At 28.3% G+C, this 17,532-nt stretch overlaps 1 protein-coding gene across 5 annotated transcripts in view; it reads left to right on the top strand.

Moving 5' to 3' along the window:
* The window catches only part of Utx (Utx histone demethylase), a 201,762-nt gene extending 184,632 nt beyond the window's left edge, over nucleotides 1-17,130 (top strand). For all 5 annotated transcript variants that reach the window (XM_067050104.1, XM_067050106.1, XM_067050105.1 and 2 more), the window contains 10 exons: nucleotides 109-338; nucleotides 4,842-5,047; nucleotides 5,547-5,669; nucleotides 6,254-6,460; nucleotides 11,429-11,565; nucleotides 11,854-11,972; nucleotides 12,563-12,773; nucleotides 13,678-13,804; nucleotides 13,974-14,144; nucleotides 15,287-17,130. In XM_067050104.1, the coding sequence (XP_066906205.1) occupies nucleotides 109-338; nucleotides 4,842-5,047; nucleotides 5,547-5,669; nucleotides 6,254-6,460; nucleotides 11,429-11,565; nucleotides 11,854-11,972; nucleotides 12,563-12,773; nucleotides 13,678-13,804; nucleotides 13,974-14,144; nucleotides 15,287-15,313 (1,558 nt within the window). In that variant the 3' untranslated portion in view covers nucleotides 15,314-17,130. The remainder of the gene's footprint in view (nucleotides 1-108; nucleotides 339-4,841; nucleotides 5,048-5,546; nucleotides 5,670-6,253; nucleotides 6,461-11,428; nucleotides 11,566-11,853; nucleotides 11,973-12,562; nucleotides 12,774-13,677; nucleotides 13,805-13,973; nucleotides 14,145-15,286) is intronic.
* The last annotated feature ends 402 nt before the right edge of the window (nucleotides 17,131-17,532 follow it).

Raw genomic sequence — 17,532 nt, forward strand, 5'->3', positions numbered from 1 at the left:
ACTAATAATCTTTTAATGTATTCAATGTATTATTGCTTATTTTTTGATAAACTCTCTTAACTTTCCAAACTACTTTACCATTTCCTTTGCTAACCTCGACTGTTGCAGGGGTCGGGGCGAAATGGGAGTACCTAACTGTAACGTCGTTAGCGACCGGCAGGAACCACCCTCTCCTCCGGATCCTCCTCCCGTAAGATTGACTAGAGAACAGTTGTTACCTCCAACGCCTAGTGTTTACCTTGAAGGGAAGAAGGATGCTTTCAGCCCTCAACTCCAAGAATTTTGCCTGAAGCATCCGATTGCCGTAATTAGGGGCCTCGCTGCAGCTCTCAAGCTTGGTAAGAATTGATAATTATTTTTATTTAGGTTATGTTATAAAGTCGTTATGGTCAAATGAAATAGATAGACTGGTATAATTACTTTCAATAATTGTTTTTTAATTCTTCGAAGTACTGTAAAAGATTGTGTCAAGTTAATTTACTACTGAGATTACCCAATGAAATTATTAAATGGTGATTGTTATTTCGATGTATCTTCTTTTTGTACTTGATTAGTTTGTTATCATTTCAATATTTATTAACAAGAATCAAAAAGAAAAAATGTTGATTTCTCAAAAAAAAAAAAGATGTGTGTATGTTAAGTCCGGCTTTTAAAGAATAATGAAAAACACGCTCCTTAATAAACAAACTTTATTATAGTAAAAATTTGGAGATGTATTTCAATAATCAGAAAATGTTACTTGGAAAAAAAACAGGTTTCCCCTCTTCTTCAGGTGGAAGCAAAGGTGCACCTCATATAGGAAATTTATGAGAAGATGGTTGGGGTGCAGTCAGTATAGAACACGAATAAGTTGAGCTTATTTTATTAGTGCCAACGATTTCAGGCCTTAATCAGGTCAAAGTACAAGAATCAAGATGAAAGCCATAATGAATGATAGGAAATACTGAATAACTAGAAAATAAGAAGATAACAGATAATAATGGTACATAAGTAGTATTAGAAGAAATTGTATATTGTCAGTATTTAAAATTTATAAAAAGTAAGTATTATAAGTAAATAAAAATGTATAGATTAAAAAAATAAAAATGAAAGATTTATTAAAAGAAATCATTCTAAGTAATATGAGAGAAGAGTTTCCTTCATACTACTTATGTACCAATATTATCTGTTATTTTCTAGTTCTTCTGTTATTTCCTTTTATTCTTTATAGATGTTACCTTGTTTTTTTTTTTTACTTAGCCCTGATGAAGGTCTGAAATATTGGCACTATTACAATAAATTTTACTTATTTGTGTATTTCTCTGACCACAACCCCAACCATCTTTTCCTTTTTTAATATACATGGTCAACAACAAATGCATTATTTAGTTCGATTACAGGAACCTTTTAGAAGATTTTTTTTTTTAAGAATAAATTAATTTTGTCCCTTCTAATTAATGAAGATTCTGGGCATGTGTTTAGAAGACCACAATTATAGTTGTGAGGAATTTTGTACAATTGGCCGTATAAACACCTCTCCTCAGTAGGCCACCTTTCATAAGATATCCTTTCTTCAATGAGGCAATATTTTTCCTTTTTGTACTTTTCGCACTAGTTTTCTTGGTAAAAAAAAAAAAATTATTTTTGTGATTTTTTTTTTCACTTTCTTTTCCAATTTCAAGCACTTTTTAAATGTTACTTGATTTGACTTTCTTAAAGTCTCCTCTTCCTGTTTTAAGCAAATATTTCAAAAGTGATATAGGACTGTTGTTCCCTGGGTGTCTTAGTGGGCCGGGTCCGGGTGGGAAGGATTGTCTTTTTTTGTGTTATAATTTCCTCTTGGGAGATTGTGATATGTCATACATCAACCAACCTGTTTGCTATAATTGTCTGTTTGGAAAGTCAGATAAGTATTGTTAGGTTGAGAAATATACACACTAAAATAAAATTGAGATACTGGAATAACTGAAGTATCAGGAACCATTAAAAATGATGATAATTACTGATAAGATAAAAAGAAAATATAAGAAATACTTAAATTGAAGCAAAACACAATATATAAAACTTGGCAGAACAAGAATCCTTTTCTTATTATTTCAGTCTTGCCAGAAATGGGCTCCTCTCAGGTCTACTAATGGGACACATGTTTGATTTAATTTTGCATTTCTATTAGATTATTGCTCACATCATTCTTGTTGTTTTAAGATATATTTTAGTGTTAAAATAGATTAATTTTGATTCTTTCTCTTTTTGTGCTAGTCATTCAATTTGTTAAATGTCTTTGATTTATGGTCAGTTAATAACTGTTTATTGTTAATGTTGCTATAATTGGAAGTTTGCTATTCTAATGCAGTAGAATGCTGGTAATCCATATTCTGGATAGATGGTGTATGAAATACATTTTTACAAAATAATTATTACTTTTAAAAGTATTGGCATTACTTATAAATAAAAATAATATATACGATCCCTTTTGCAATTAGTATCTTTTTGCTTTTCACTATCAAAGCTAGAGAAGCTTACTTAGTATTCATGAAGGTAGTGAAAAAAAAAATTATCTTCAAAACCAACACTTTTTACTGAGGTTTTACATTTCAGGCATCAAGGAACAAACTCTTTTGTTGTCAAATCTATGTGACAGACATAACACCTAAAGTTAATGAAATTTTCCCTGCAGGGATTGAGAGCATTGATACCTAAGATGGCCTTATATCAATTTTATTAAATTCATTTCCGCTTCCACTAATGCATTTTTCTTTGACAACTATATTTCAAAATTAATTCATCCGCGCTTAGCCATGTGTAAACTTATTTTCTGTGGCACATATTTGTTTCCAAAACAGAAAAATTGTTATAGTTAACTCTCCCAAGACAAGAATAGATGCATGTGTACAGAGCCCTATTGGTTAAAAAAAGAGAACTAAATGTGCTGTTGTATGGAATTAAAAGGTATCACACTGATGGACAATAATACGACCTCTCAGAGAATTATGAATGAACCTCAATATAGAAACAGATGAGTGAGAAGACCAAGCTTACACTGGAACTACTGTTTGGTTACAGACAGATGCTAGTTAACTGCTCGGTGTCAGGCATTTTATGGCAGCATCTATCTACAGAGAAAACTGGTGATCTATTCTGGAGCTGGCCAAGTCCCAGATGATTGTGATATTGTGCTGATTAATAATAAATAAATAATGTCTGAGAGAAATAAATACCTGGTTTCAGAAAGAACCAGAATATTTATATTTTATAAATCAAAGAGTAGTGGTCTTAAAAATTATCTGAAAAATGGGTTACTGTAGATTTAGATTTCCGAGACAGCACTATAAATACAAAATTACTTTTTTTGACAATTATTATATTTTTCCCAGACCCCTGAAGATATGAATTATTGGGATTCTACTGATGTTTATTTTTCTTTAGTAATTTCACCAAATCTGATCGCAACATTACTGCTGTATGATTTTGGCTTTTAACTTTTTAATTCTTAGTACATATTCAAATATTAAATTTACATTATTTTTTTCAGATATACCCCTTCAATGATGTCAGTATTTTTAAGGATTATTTTAGTTTAAATTTTTTTTTTTTAAGTTGTTATGTAGGTTACTGAACCGGAAAGGGAAGTTGCATGTTTTATGACTATAGTGATATTATCTTTTAAAAGATTATTGTGAAAAATATATTTCGATATTTGACTGAATTATTTTTGAGAACCCAGAACAGTAATAATGAAGTAGATCCTCATTGAAATTATTAAACATACCAAATGAAGAAAAGAAATGAGATCTCTCTTGAACTCCAATTAAAGTATACGAAGATTAGTTATTTCATTGACAGTTCATAGAAGAATCTTATGCTGAAAATACTAATGATACTTAACATGGACATTTGGTTTTCAATTGTAAATTTTCTAAATTTGTTTGTGTTATAAATTTACTAATAAAATAATCTATTAGTCATAACACTTGTGGTACATTGTCGCTTTTTTTGTGTAAAATATCTGGGAAAATTAAAGTGGTTTAAATTTTAAATGGCGTTGAAAATGTAATTTTCTTTTTATATAATTTAATTGATAAACTAATAATACATATTAGTTATTATTAATTTGATAAATAAGTTATTTATTTATTTATAATAGTTTTAAACTAATTTATATTAATATATTATTTAAAATCTCATGGACGTCAGATCGGATGACTTCACCTCACCTTCTGCGGTATCATGAGTGGCTGCCTTGTCAGCCGTGAGTTCTTGACCGTCTCAGCTTGACGTGGGATACTCGCTTGAAATGAAATTAATATATATATAATTTATGTAACATTTGTAATTTTTAATGATTAAATGCAGACGTATTCAAATATTAATTTGAAATCTAAACGGTGTTGTATCAAATCGGATAAATATGAAATTACATTAAACTCATATTGTCAGAATTGTAATAAGTCATTAACAATTTTTTTATGACGATTTGTATTTAATTTATTTATGGTAAATCATATATTAATAAATTTACCTTCATTTTTTATTAAAGTAAAATAATTTGATACCTACATTAAAATGTAAATTAACCTTAAATACTTATAAATATTGGACTTTTAAATTGATCAGAGCCTTTTGAGGGTCCTTTTTAATATTGCTTATTATTTTATGATTCTATAGCTATTAACATAACTGCTCCAAAATGAAATTAAGTGTTTATTGTAATCATTTTTTTTTTAAATATTTTAATATCATCTAACACTTATTTTCTTTATGATTGATTTATTATTAATATATATTTTTAAATTTAATATCTAGTTAGTTTTCATTATTATTCTATTATCAAATTTTTACCATTCATGTATTTTATTATTCAGACTTGGGGTTATTTTCAACAAAAACACTTGTGGAAGCCAATCCTGACCACACGATAGAAGTAAGAACCCAGGTGCAGCAGACCTCAGATGAAAACTGGGACCCGACGCTAGGAGGAAGAGGATGGTCGTGCATTAGCCACAGATCGCACACCACTATTGCTAAATATGCTCAATATCAAGCTTCCTCGTTTCAAGAAAGCCTCAAGGTATTTGTTGATTAAATTCTTGTTAGAGTTAGTCTTAAATCTGTATCAATGATAGTCAATGAAAACCTCGTTAGACAATTTTGATAAATTTCACAAGAGAGACAAATAGGTATTTTAAAATTGTATGAAGTGATATAGATTTAGGTAGTCCCTATTCTTTTGAATAGATAGAACATGTCTAGTTATTGATAGATTGGAGATTGTTTTTTCAAGTCATAGTTTGTCATAATAGAATTCAAGTCTTAGCGGTTTTCATTTCTTAAAGGATGGAGTTATCGGTTTTTTGTTGCCTACCAATCTCCCTTTTTAGAGTTTTTCTAGACTTTTGTTTCACTCTTTAATTTAATCATTTGTTGAATACGGGCTGATTAATATGTTCAGCTTTACTTAATGATAAGTCTTAATTATTATCATCATTAATTATTTTTCCTTTTAATGTTTGTCTTGCATGCATATAAATATGATTTGTGTATTTATAAAAAGTAAATTTTTATTATAGGAAGAACGAGAAAAAGTAGAAAAAGTTGGTATTCATGCACCTAACAACACTATGAATAGCAACCTATCTGATTCAGATTCGAAAGATTCAACAGGAAATGTTCGCAAGAAGAAGAATGCTACTGTAAGTTGGACAAACGCATGAATGTCAAATATTGTTAATTTGTGTTGAGTTTAACGTCCTGTTAGTAGAGTAGGAAGGGAAAATTATTCACTCGATTTTCTAACGTATAAGTAAGAAGGTAGAGGTTTGTCCTTACAAAGCTCACCAGCATTTCATAAATTAATACAGCTAGAAAGAATTATTGTATTAACCTCAGCAGGCAAAGTGGTAAAGAAAATCATGTGAATGAACAAAACAATTATTTTATAATGAATAACAATGTTTACATGCCTTAAAAAAAAAAGCAGTTAAAAATGGGAATACATTAAACTCAAATCATGGCTAAGTAAAACAATTTTTTACTACAGATCTTCTATATTATATATTGTAAAAAAAAACCTCGGGATATGTACCAAGATTTTATATTACTCATAAAAGTGATTTATCATCAAAATAATTTAGATCAAATTTTCTTTACTTTTTTTAAAACTTATTATTATTATTTACTTAGATTTCGCTCATCCTTTTTTATTTATACCACTCATTTAAAATTTATAGATTAATAACATCGAAGGTCTTTAATTACACTTTGTTTTTTTTTGTAGGGTGTACCTGGTTTGAAAGCGCCTCCTGGATCTAAAATGTTGAGATTCGGTACAAATGTAGATCTCTCAGATGAAAGGAAGTGGAAACCACAGCTCCAAGAACTCATGAAGCTTCCAGCTTTTGCACGTGTTGTCTCTGCTGGTAATATGCTGTCTCATGTAGGCCATGTCATCCTCGGCATGAACACTGTCCAGTTGTACATGAAGGTAAGAGAAGTTTGTTTCGGGACACTTTTACTCCTTTTTTAATTACATATTATATTGTTTAATACATTGAAAACAATATTTGAGATTAAATAAAATTTATTGCTAATAAATTTAACCAATTTGTATGATGTAATAAACAGTGACTTAACCCTTTAAAGGTTAGTGGTCTATAGTGTAAGCGATATTGAACTATCATTGCTCAACCACCCTTAGAACCCTGATGTTCACAAAAAGTGAAATATAGATAAATTTTCTTTGTAATTTTTGTATTTTCACTTCTTAGTAACTATGTAGTTGATGAGTAAATAAAAATAAAACTTCTAAACCTAAATGAATTGTAGTAATATCACAACTTCGCAGCATGGCCTTCACTAAAGGCCACTATCCATTTCAGCAACTGATTAGTCAAAGTACTGTATGGATGGTGGCTTACAGAATTGGCAATTACTGAAATTACTTAATTAAAGTAAATAAATCAATTCTGCTGTTGTAAAATTTATTTTAAATAAATATTTAAAATAATCACAAAAAGTAATTAAATAAAAACTAATAAAAAATAATTTAAAAAATTTCATTTGGTTTATCCAATATTTGGAAAAAATAAAATTTATGATTCCTTAGTTCTGAAAGTAGAGAAGCTTTCAATTCCTACAGGAAATGAAAAACTAACATAGAATAAAAAAAAAATAAATAAAAAATTATCACTCGAATTTGGATATTAAGGAACAAATTTTGTTCTGTGAGATTTATTTTCAGGTGTAATTGATTGAACTGTTTATAAAACTTTAATGAAATTTTCAGAGATTGTGAAGGTTTATACCCAGTTGTTCGTAAATTCATTTTATCAGGTTCCATCCACTACTTTCACTTATGTGTGTGTAAATTTCTTGGTACACCTATATTTTGAAAATGGTTCATTCGACTTCACTTAAATTCGGTTGGAAGTCTGTAAATGGTCCAGTATCAATTTTATAAGATTTCATTTGTAGCTTTCACCTAACCGTGTACAAAAGTATTTTTCTTGACACAAATCTTTTAAACATGGCTCCTCTCATATTTTTTATTCTCAAATAATGACATTAATTTATTAAAAAATAAAAATAAATGTATTTCAAATGCAGTACAAGAGATTCCACCCATTCTTATTTTCCCCTTATATCAAACCCTACACACCCATGGGGCTTAGAAATAAAAAAAAAAAATAATATGAATTTAGTGAATGACACAATCTTCCTTGTTTACATGTGACAATTTATTTCATATACAACAACAACAACGTTTCGGGATTATCCCCCATCTTCAGGTTGTTGTTACATAGTCATGTTGCTACATAAATTGAAGATTTTGCAAGAATTTAATATTAATAGCATTCTTATGGTCTTCATTCATAACGATATTATTGTCGTTGTTGTTGTATATGAAATAAATTGTTACATTTAAACAAGGAACATTGTGTCATTCACCAAAATCATATTAATTCTAGAAACTCTTCCAGTAGAAGATCATTAATTTAAGAAAATAATAATAATAAAATTTATGTACTTACCTAACCATCAGAAATGGGAAAACTGTAACAACTTGAGCACTTAGTTGAAGTTTTTTTTTTTTTTTACTAAAAATGAAAATGATTGAAAATAAATTTCTAATTAGTTTATTCAATTTGCTAAATATATCAGTAGTAATATGTAAGTTGTAGTTAATAAATAATTTCAAAGAATAATCCAGAGTCGCAATATTTTCTGCCCTACTGAGTAGGTCACACTGATGATTTCAAGGTTTAGAACCAAAAAAACTAATTTACTTTCAATTTAGGTTTATATAGTTCCAATAAATTTTAATCAAGAGGTTTTTGTGTTAGGTCACCATCCATTCAATGATTTTACACATGTTTAGTGTGAATATACAGCTTAATGCTTCTAAGAGTTTTGATCAAAAATCATAATCATGGCTTTAAATCCTAAAGGGTTAATTCATGGATTATAGTGGTTTCTTAAGTTTGGTATTACCTCCTTTCGTTTGTTTTACTTATTTAATAATTGTTAATTTTATTTTGATAATATGGTAGTATATGTTAGGTGATTTTACAAATAGCATAGCAAGTGGGCATCAACAGAATTGTTTTGTTTTAGTTAACAAATAAGAATAAGCTCAAGAAATATTGATTCTTTGGTTAAATGAACTTTTGTAATTTACTTATAGCATGTATCATACAGTAGGGTCCTACTGTCTGAATCTACCGTAATCTAAATCTAAATATAAATTACTGTTACAGACCTACTGATTTTCTGTTTCTCAAGAAACTAACAGTCTGCTATAATAAGATTAAAAATTAATATAAATGCCTTCTTTTAATTCTTTGTCATAAGGATTAATAAAAGTTTAGCCACCTATTCTACGCTCTATAGAATTTTTCTAATCAAGTAATCGAAGTTTTAATTTACATTTTTTCAAATAATTGAAACTTATTATGAAAAGGACTTCACATTTTTTTTAAAATTGAAACTAAAATGTTGAGTTGTTAATGCCCACTTGTGTAGGGAAAAATGATTCCAAATTTGAAATTTACTTTGTACCATTTTTCTGTATACCAATTGTGATGGATATTCTGATTGTCAGGTGTCAACCATGTTGTTGAAATCATGATAATTACTTTAAAAGAGACTGTTTATCTATTAATTTAGTTGTTTATTTTTGTTGGATTTTGCTTTGTCTATATTGGCTACCAGTTTTTATTTTGTTTGAGTCTTTTAATGTAACAATTGTTTTGTTTTTCTTTCTTAGTTAATGGTCTGGTTTTTTTAATTTTTATTTTTGTTGTATCAATGTTTATTTCATTTACATCTGTTCTGTTAATGACAGTCTATATTATAAGGTTATCACTATTTCATATATTCACACTTTGTTCAGAATATTATCACTAAATGAATTACTTTATTTAATATTTATTAATTTTTCAAACCAATGATTCATAATTTGTTCAATTATGAAACAGGGTTTTTAAGAGAAGAATCATTTTGCTACTCTGGCTATGACCATTTTCTGCATCAATTCAGGGAATCCGCCATTTGCCTTCACCAGTACAGTTTAGACCAAGAGAAACCTGAGATCGCATGTTTATGACCCTCTTCTGAAGTTTTTTAAAAATTAATTTTGTGCTTTGATAATTCATTATTACAATGCATGAAGTAATTTTAATAAAATTTTATAATTTACTTTCAATATTTTTAGCTTGTTTTTTATAAACCTTGACTAACTTGGTTTTATTTCTCTCATTTTATATTTTCTAACTATAATAAAATGCGCAATCAACGACTTTATTAAGCATTCTAATTGGATCAAAGGCATTAATAATACTTACTTTATAGCTCCACTGTTTTTCGTAATCCCTTATTTTCATTGTTCTTTTTTTAGCGATAATAGATCCCTTATTTTCATGTGGTTAATAATAATGTTGTCTGGTAGATTTTGAATGTGATCTTCATTTGTGTAGTTTAATTAGTAGTTCTCTGGCCATATCATAACTTTTTCAAGATAAGGTAGTGGAGGTAACATATTGTTGTCATGTCAACCTTCTCCATTAAGTAGTTATCACTAGAGACTGGATTTTCATACAGTCAAAATGTACTAAATTGTACAAGGAAAACTCAAAATGTGCATAAAAACCCACAAATAATAAACTTTATTGTTTAATTTATAATATTAATACCTGAAAAACTTCCCTAACCATATTTGAATCAAATTTAACTCGCTAAATACTCTCTAAAATTATGCAAACATATATAAAAAACTACTTTGATTAAAAACCTAAAATTGTATCCATGATTGAAGACCTATTAGGAAGGTAATTGTATTAAATGATTTTATGTTCCTACTAAGAAGGCTGGAATTCAATTTTTCAACTTCTTAAACCTACTCAAATTTTAAAATTTAGAAAAAAATGTGCAAGGCAATAGAAAGGAATATTTTAAAATATTCTTCCAAGAAAAATTCCCTTTTGAACTTTTCCTAAAATTTGACATAGCATGTTTTTCACTTTAGCTTTTCAATTGTGTTTACATGCAAATATACCATTAATAAAAAAAAAACTAAGAAGTAACCAGTATATGTAGAAAAAAATTATTAAAAATGTATAGATATATTATTATTATAGATATATATTCATATTGATCAGACCAATTGATTTTTTGTTTAAATAGTATAATGAGGTAATATAAACAAAATTGAAATAACTACTGTTCACGACAAAGTCAGTCGGAAAAATGAATAGCTAGAGTTCAAATGGGAATCCATGTTAAAAAACTAATATTGAACGTTCTCTATAACAAACAATGCGAACAAATTTAAAAAGAAAACTGTCCAGTATCTTAGCTGGTGTTAAGTTTTAAATGGCCCTTCGTTCAACTAAAATGTTCAAAAGGAAAAATTATGTGCTAGTAATTTTTAAGATCACTTTCTAAGTATCCAATGATGATTTTTCATTAAATTTCATTTTTGGTGTGAAGTAATCAACGAGTTATTGTCTTATTATGGTAGTAGCAGAGAATGTATCAGTGGTTTTAATTTTTAGTCTACAGTGATAGAATTACATTTCACAATACTAAAATATTTCTCTGTGGTATAATACCAATACTTTGTTTAATTGATAAAAATGAGATAGAAACTGCTCTCCAAAGATATCGAAGTACTATTGTCTTAGAAAAGACTCATTTCTGATATGGCCAGAGAAATGTATATATAGATTATGGTCAGTTTTGAACGACTATAAAATTAAAAAGAAGTGTTGTTTGATCCAACATCTTGTACCAGAAAATTATGTATTTTTTATACTAATAAAGTTAACTATCTTCTCAAAAATTCAACTATAGATTAAAGATTTTCAAATAATGTAATTCAAACCCATTATTTCATTTAGTTTTTAAAAGGATATATTATTGAATTTAAATTAACCCAGTCTTAAATCTTCTATAGGTTCCTGGAAGTAGAACGCCTGGCCATCAGGAAAACAACAACTTCTGTTCGATAAACATAAACATAGGACCTGGAGATTGTGAGTGGTTCGCTGTACCAGATGCTTATTGGGGAGTGATTTATAATCTCTGCGAAAGGTTTGTTTTTTAAATTATTTAATACTTATTAATATTCATAATAATTTCAATTAAGATTCTTAAATGGTTTGAATCCGGCCTTGGGGTGTTGACTTTTTCATTAAGGGGCGGTCCCATAAAATGAAAAACTTGACCTCAACCATGGTTAGAATAGGTTGGTCACCTGTAGATAACCAGGCGAACATCACTTTCGACGTGCATTGCCTTAAAAAAAAAAAAAGTTGGACATTTTCTATTAACGGCTTGTAAGTCATTTTTAACATTTTACCTACTAATTTTAATTTTCAGGTACAGTCTAAACTATCTCCATGGTTCCTGGTGGCCCGCCCTGGAGGACCTATATGAAGAAAATGTTCCTGTGTACCGTTTCCTTCAAAGGCCTGGAGATCTCGTCTGGGTCAATTCAGGTACATTGTAATTTATAATTGATAGAACTGTTAACCCAAATTTTACAAAATCATTTGTGTGAGTTTGTACGTTGATGGTCCTGTATCAATTTATCAAATTTTACCCAGTGGTTTTGCTTATGTATATGTAAATATATTTTCTTTGACACACAAATATTTCAAAAATAATTCATCTGAGTTGGCCCAAAGTTGAATGATTGTTGAGAATCGGTGTAAAAATGATCCAGTGTATCTTATCAAATTCTATACTGTACTTTTCCTTATACATTTGCAAAAATATTTTTCTTTACACGCACATATTTCAAAATGGATCCTCCTGTAGATTTTATTTTCAAAGACTAATGAAATTTGTTAAAAAGTAACAATAAAATTTATTCTCATCCTTGAAATGTAGGTAATTAAATAACTACTAATTAGAAATAGTAAGGAGGATGTACTTTCCTAGGTTCTTGGTAGAGATTTTTTTAATCTTTACTACTATTTAAGAATTGTTTTGCATTATTCTGATTGTTATATCCTAATAACAATGTTTTTTTTTAAAATTTAATATGATAATCATTTACTCAATTATTCTATTTGTTTGATTATAGGATGTGTTCATTGGGTCCAGGCTATAGGCTGGTGCAACAATATTGCATGGAATGTGGGTCCATTGACTGCTCGGCAGTACCAGCTAGCCATAGAACGCTACGAATGGAACAAACTACAGAGCTTCAAGAGTATAGTTCCGATGGTACATCTATCTTGGAACCTAGCCAGGAACATCAAAGTTTCCGACCCAAAACTATTCGAACTTATTAAGTATGTCGTAATTATATTTATCTCCTTAATAATTATTATATTATATCAACTTAATTATGTTTCAATTAAGACATCATATCTCATCTTATTATTTACTAATACTGCTTGGAAAATTATCCTGGTGAATGGGTGTATATTTGTCCTTATTATCAACTCCTCACAGCTGATTTGAGTTAGTTACCCTGATCTCCCAGGTGAGAAACTTGCTCATGTATCACCATAGAACCCTTGTTCAAATCCACTTTGCTCTGACAGTCTCTAAAATATGATTTAAACAAGAAGAATTTAACTAAATTGGATATATGCTAAGATTAAATCAGGATATTAATTTTTCTTGCTGTTACAATGCAACCATAATGTTAAATTCTCTGGTATTATTAAACTTACTTATTGTAATATGTTGCCTTTCTTACTTTAGACTGTCAAAGATCAAGAATACATTTATAAATTTGTAGGATTAAGCCAATAATGCAGTATATCTGCTTTGATAATACATGTGGTGATTGGTGGATTAAACAAAGGATTGTTTTTGAAATGATCCAGTCTCCCCAGATTCAGTAAGTATCCTTTGCCCGAGTAATTAGGGCTCTATGAAGAATGGTTCCTGGAACAGGTAAGTAAGACTTACCCACAAGAGAAGAGCACTACTAGAGAAAGAAACCTCATGATGAGGAAAGCAGAAAAGATTAGAATCCAAGGTTTGATGGTTTAACCGCTATCCTGATATTCCAAAATCGATTATTTAAAAATTCTATTAAGATTTTTCTTTTAAGAATTTAATTTCCATAACATTATATTTTTATACCATTATGATAAAAGGCCGTTAATATTAATTACTAAATTAAAACATATTAAAATTAGATCAATTTTTAATTTTATAATTTCTATTTCATTTTTGTTACAGGAGCTGCTTACTGAGGACATTGAAACATTGTGCTTTAACCCTTGAATTCGTCAAGGCTAAAGGTGTCGAAGTCAGATTTCACGGAAGAGGAAAAAATGAAGCATCCCATTATTGCGGTCAGTGTGAGGTAAGATCACAATGACTCATCATCTATTGATTATGAATTCTAATGAATTTTTTTACCCTTTTATTCATATTTTTTTCATATAAATTACTGTATCTAAACATTAATTATAAATATTGCTTGAGTATTAGTGTGAATGTTTTCGTTTTCAGTAATTAATTATTGTTTTCAGATGGAAGTGTTTAATATCTTGTTCATACGAGAACAGGAAAAGAGACATGTTGTCCATTGTCTTGACTGTGCGAGAAAACAATCACCAACATTGGAAGGATTCGTTTGCCTGGAAGAGTACAGAATGTCTGAACTTATGGAAGTCTTTGACAATTTTACTATTCATCCAGTGGTAAGTATTATTCAGTTAATATTGTGAATCTAACATTAACTATAATCTGACATAAATATATTAATACTAATATTAAAATGTTTGTTGCAACATTACACCTTCAACTTACATTCACCTACCATGACTTAATATATTATTATTATTTTAAAAATCCATACTTCCTAAAGATTCTCTCAAAAATTATGAGCTCAGTCCTAAATAATTGGCTAATGGGAAAAACATCAATTCACAATAAATGTCATAAACCATATTTTATGAGCAATAGACCAAATTATAATAATAAAAATGTTTAAAATTATTCACAAGTTAAAAGTGATGCTCTTGTAAATTAAGGTTGGTGTGTTTCATTAATGAATGAATCATTAAAAATCATGTGAGCCACATTAAATCCACGGTTCTTTAACATAAACTATATAATAATAAAAATTTCATAAACAGTTTTATATTATGTATTTATTTTAACATAATTGTAATTTTTCAATATTAATTCATTGGCCATTTTCAAATATATTCCTCTCCACCCTAATCACATTATTAAAATATAATTTCATATATATATAAAATGTGGAAGACTTTGATACAATTTTTTTTCCATTTTCCCAGTTGTTTTTTTATTCATCTTTTTTTTTCTTGGAGCTTTCATGCCTTATTTTTAATCGCCAATTAAATATTATGCAGGTTGTCACTTTTTTCTTCTTTTGCCATGTTTCGCCAATACTCCTATTGAAAAACTGACAATCTGCATGATGTTTGGCTGGAGATTAAAAAAAGAAACAGAAATAGATATAAAAGACGTGAGAAAAAAAAATTATTACTTTGTAAAAATAAGGGGGGAAAAATGTAACTAGTACTTCCACACATTGTATATATGAAAATAATTTTAATACGACTGGGTTGAAGTGGATTGTGCTTAAAATGGCCACTGAATAAGGGCCGAAATGTTTCAAATATGTAGCATATTTAAAATAAAACTATTGAAAAATTGTTGGTTTAATATATGTGGTCCTCATTTTGATTGATATTCAATAATTAAAAATGAATCTCACTAAAAAAAAAAAATCAGCAATAATAAAGTTGATTAATAATAATAATTTTTTAAAAAAAGTACACAGTAAGTAACTTTTTAAACTTGCTTCTTTCAGCAAAGTCCTAGTGGTTCAACTGTATGATGTTACTAACAACTAGAAGATTGTGTCAACTTCACTCAACTGATGAACTGGAGCTTATGACGTGTTGTTTGATAGCTCCGTAATGTGCCAGATCAGATTTAAGTGTAGCAAAATGTCTCATCAACATATCACCTCGGAATGAAGAAAGTTTTAGTTTAAAATGAAATGAGTATCTCAATGAAGACTGCTACCAAGATAAAGACTGCCTCGTCTCATCCAAGTATCCAAGATACGTTGTTTAGTTAAATATTAGGACAATCGAGCTTAGTTTAATAATAACGTATCCGTTTTTATTTGAGGCTTTAGCTACTTTATAACAGTATCTTGTTAACTTTACAATTTTTATATATATATTTATTACGACTTATATTTTAGATTTGAAAAGTTCAACTGACTATTGTAACAATGTTACTGTAACTTGATTTGACAGTCCAGTCTTAATATCATCAGTGCTGTCAGTTGTTATTTGATCGAGTCTGATAAACCCTGACCTTAGTTCAAAAGCCATTATGATCTCACTAATGTAAATAGCAAATATTGTAAATAAAAAATTCACTTGAATCTCATGCCAGAATAATGGCGTGTCAAGTATGCCTTTTAATTATGGAATTCAGTGATGGACATTAAAATTACAGTCTTCTGTGATTCGGCATCAGAAATATTTAGAATAATTATGTAAATCATAGTTATGACTGCCATCGGTTTCTACAAAGTTCATCGTATATTGCTATTTATTTTGGTTTAATTCCTTAATTATAACTGTAAGATATTAATTGTATATTTATATATATATATTTAAAAAACACGTGTTTTGTGTGTACAAACTAATAATTATTTCATGAATTTTATTTTTCCTTAATACGATTATTTCACATGTTCACAATTGTATAGTTTAAAAATATTGGTTTGGTGTTGTTTTGAGAAAAAGACAAGCTGTTACCTATTTTTTTTTATTTCTTAATGTAAAGATTGTTGTGATTTAAATTTAGAACCTTTTGGGTTTGTTTTTAAATGTATAAAGCTAACTTTGTCAGTGTTAAGATGAAATACGATTAACATAAATAATTGACTTTGATATTTCATTGGTTGCCTTATAGAAATTATGCTATGATTTATTGTTTATAGTCACTGCCAAACTAAAATGATAAGAAGAAAAAATAAAATAAAAAGTAAATAATTAATAAAGATAAAAAAAAGGTACGAAACGTGTTTTGTATTTATTGTTTAATATTTAAGAATTCTTTGAGACCATTTTCTTCTCAATATTGGTACAAATCAGAGTGTCTTAAGTGTAGTATCAAATGGCCAATAGATTCTTGATAATGTATTTTCAATACAATTTTCATAAAACTCGCATCAGACTTTCAGCTGGATTGAAAGCTTCGATAATTAACTTGTAAAAATATTTTAAAATTAAAAAAATGAACACTGCCATTACTCAGGAAAATAATGTGTGTTGTTTTTGAATTTAATGAGATCGGTGGAGTTGTTTTGCTTAGTTGAATTGTGTTCATTTGATTATATTAAGACTTTTAGTTAATTACCTTTTATTAAGTGCTCATAATTATCACAATCAAAAAAACAATACTGATCTCAGTTGAATGGATGTTTGCTACATTTTCCATTAGATTAAATTTTCATAATTATTATGAATTGTTTGTGTTTTATTTATTTATGTCATTAATTTTATTATACCGGTATATATCATGATGTATTTCTTTTTAATCAATAATAGTCCATTAAGGTGCCTCTTAAATCGAGAAGCAATGTCGTTATAGTAAACTAAGTGAAAACAATTTTTGTAAAATATTTGACATCGCCAAAACACTGCCAGTTTAAATAAAATGTATAGTAAAAAAAAATTAATTGTTTATTTGGGGAGAATTTCCTCATTATACATATGGTTTATCTGTTTAATGTACATAATAGAAATAATAGGCTCCTTGTTATATTATTGAAAAAAATTGTAAGTAGTAAAATATAACGTGATTATAATAACGTATTTCATTTTTAACCCTTTTTAATTCCTCCTTCCTTTTTTAATCCTTTAGATATATTTTACTTGATTTGGATAGTTGTTAAGTATTAGTATAGACATTTTTTCTTTTTAAAAAATTGGTAATTATCGCTAAGATGTTCGTATCATTTATTATCTTATGCATCACAGTTAGAAAAAAATTAGCGCAAGCAAAACTAGAGAACTAAAGTTTATTTATTAA

Source organism: Halyomorpha halys, unplaced genomic scaffold, assembly GCF_000696795.3.
Source record: "Halyomorpha halys isolate HHAL.00 unplaced genomic scaffold, Hhal_1.1 Scaffold524.1, whole genome shotgun sequence".
NCBI classification, from domain to species: Eukaryota; Metazoa; Arthropoda; class Insecta; order Hemiptera; family Pentatomidae; genus Halyomorpha; species Halyomorpha halys.